This window comes from Pantherophis guttatus, chromosome 4, assembly GCF_059756535.1.
Source record: "Pantherophis guttatus breed Tessera chromosome 4, ASM5975653v1, whole genome shotgun sequence".
Taxonomy (NCBI): Eukaryota; Metazoa; Chordata; class Lepidosauria; order Squamata; family Colubridae; genus Pantherophis; species Pantherophis guttatus.
In genome coordinates, this window is record NC_142066.1 from 20,441,670 (window position 1) to 20,444,622 (window position 2,953).

At 37.5% G+C, this 2,953-nt stretch overlaps 1 protein-coding gene across 1 annotated transcript; it reads left to right on the forward strand.

The window, feature by feature from the left end:
* Positions 1–460: 460 nt before the first annotated feature.
* Positions 461–1,360, forward strand: LOC132711596 (vomeronasal type-2 receptor 26-like). Its single transcript, XM_060690968.2, has one exon. The coding sequence runs from the start codon at positions 461–463 to the stop codon at positions 1,358–1,360; it is 900 nt and encodes a 299-aa protein (XP_060546951.2).
* The last annotated feature ends 1,593 nt before the right edge of the window (positions 1,361–2,953 follow it).

A 2,953-nucleotide genomic window follows, 5' to 3' on the forward strand; every position in this document is an offset into this window, starting at 1 on the left:
AACACAACTTGGTTCTTTTGTATTGTCAGTTTACAAACATGTTTGCCATCTCTAGCCTTTTCATCCAAATTTACAAGTTCTGATAATGTTTATTTGCATTAGTTTGTAGATAATCAAGACAATTCTACCTCTCTCAAAACTACGATTTTTTTTTTACACCTTTAAGATTCCCTCACAATGGTTGAAAAGATTCATTGACATCAGGGGTTAACTTTGCTTTGTTTTATTGCATTTATTTTTATTGGTCAATGATCAAAATAAAGTTTCTGTCCATATAATAACAGTGTGTTCTTTAGTAAGGAAACTCAATTAAAATAAATTGATTCCACTGAAGCTAAATCATAAGAACACTTCAGGTTTTTTAAAATCATTTTTTTTTTTTGCCTGATGGGATACCATCAGACAGGGAAAGAATTGAATATGTTTTGACTTAAATATATACATTTGTTTTTTTCCAGATATGGATGATTGCTTCCAATGCCCAGAAGATCAATATCCAAACAATAAACAGGATTTATGCATGCCAAAGCATGTAAGTTATCTATCTTATGGAGACCTGTTAGCGACAGGCTTAGCCACATCAGCTCTTGTGCTTTCTTTTATCACAATCTTTGTGCTAGGAATCTTCTTGAAGTACCACAACACTCCCATCGTCAAAGCCAACAACCGCAGCCTCTCCTACACCCTCCTTATCGCCCTCCTCCTCTCCTTCCTTTGTTCTCTGCTTTTCATCGGTCGGCCCATGAAGGTGACATGTCTCCTTCGACAGACTGCTTTTGGGATCATCTTCTCCGTGGCTGTTTCTTGCATGTTGGCCAAGACCATCACTGTGGTTCTTGCTTTCATGGCCACCAAACCAGGATCAAGGATGAGGACATGGGTTGGGCAAAGACTGGCCCTTTCCATTGTTCTCTCCTGTTCTCTTATTCAAAGTACTTTTTGTATGGCGTGGCTTGGAATTTCTCCCCCCTTCCCAGACTTTGACACGTGGTCCATAAATAGTGAAATAATTATAGAATGTAATGAAGGTTCGGTTGCAATGTTTTATTCTGTTTTAGGTTTTATGGGCTTCCTGGCCTTCGTTAGTTTTATTGCAGCTTTCCTAGCCAGGAAGTTACCAGACACTTTCCAGGAAACCAAGTCGATTACTTTCAGCATGCTGGTGTTTTGCAGTGTCTGGTTGTCTTTTGTCCCTGCCTACATAAGCACCAAAGGAAAATACACAATAGCTGTGGAGATCTTTGCCATCTTGGCCTCTAGTGCTGGGCTCCTGGCTTTTATCTTTTTCCCCAAATGTTACATCATTATAATTAGACCAGATCTTAACAAACGGGAGCAATTAACAAAAAGAGTGAATTAAACGAAATTGTCACTATTTTTTTCTCTAGTTATAGAAATACAATAGTCCGTGACATTTTAATTGCTCCTAACATAGCTATCTTGTCAAAGTATGGCATTCTATATATTGACATTATTATTGTAGTAATAAGAAGGAAGTTGTGTGTGTTACTTTTTTCTTTTTTTTCTTTCTTTCTTCTTTTTGTAATATCTGAAGTGGACCTTGACATCAAAGACTCTACAACACACTCCATATTCAGTTTTGTTATCATGGTACAATTTAAATGGTCTTGTCTGTGTGTCCTTTACTGGTCATGGTTCAAGTATTCTAGTCTTTATTTTAGTTGAAAAAAGTTGCTCTAACTTTACAAAACAGTCACAGTTTTGTTACTTATTGTCAAGATCAGAGGTGGGTTTCAGCAGGTTCTAACTAGTTCTGGAGAACCTGTAGCGGAAATTTTGAGTAGTTCGGAGAATCAGTAGTAAAAATTCTGACTGGCCCCACCCCCATCTATTCTCTGCCTCCCAAGTCCCAACTGATCGGGAGGAAATGGGGATTTTGCAGTATCCTTCCCCTGGATTGGGGAAGGAATGAAGATTTTACAGTATCCTTCCCCTAGAGTGTGGTGGGAACGGAGATTTTACAGTATCTTTCCCCTGCCATGCCCACCAAACTACACCCATAGAACCGGTAGTAAAAAAATTTGAAACCCACCACTGGTCAAGATCTACTTTCAAGCTAAATTTTCCCATTCAAACTGATAAATCTCATTTCATTTTCTGTGACCTACTTACTGTGTCAGGAGTTCAAATATTACTTATGTTGTCATTTTTTTTAAAAAAAATTCAGCATGGTGCCAACTCAGTTCACTCTAAATCGGTTCTTTCCCAAGGAATTAATTTCTGGCTACAATTAATTTTTTAAATTTTACTACTACAATAGCTTATTGATTTGGCATATTTTATTGATATTAAAAAAACATCTGGCACTTCAACATAGAAAGCATATTTCGTAATCAATTACATCATGGTTTTTTTCATATTTGCATTGTGTCTGTTCTTTTCAATAAAAGTCATTTTCCATCTCCTAGTTCAATTAGTGCTTCATTACATGGTTGGCAAAGGTTTAGATGATAGTATGGAAGAGGACATGAAGGGGGGAAAATAATATTCTCCTTCTCTATATAACTTCCTAGCTGATAACCCGGCGTTGCCTGGGTATTTATTTATCCCAATCCTGTATTAGACAGGAAGAGCAACTTCACCCTGAGCCCTGATTTCGGCGATAATTAAATTAGTTAAAAATGTTTTCCCTGTGCCCCCAGAAGCGTTAAGTAAAATGATACCACCTTGTTGTTTTCCTAGCTGATCCATGATCATTTGGTATGCTTTTTTTCTGATCTTGATTTAGAAGTGGCTTCTTGTCTGCAATATATGCACTAAGCTGTTTGACGTTGTAGTTGTTTTCTCTTATGTAACCTTGTGAAGTATGCCATGTCAGTCTCGTAGTGGTGATCATGGCCATATATTTGTCCTCAGAATAGCCTTTGAAAATGAACACACACACACACACACACACACACACACACACACACACGCATGAATCTGTGTGCAT

Excerpts from the sequence above, each read along its gene's own strand:
- LOC132711596 (XM_060690968.2), top strand. The coding sequence starts at position 461 with ATGGATGATTGCTTCCAATGCCCAGAAGATCAATATCCAAACAATAAA.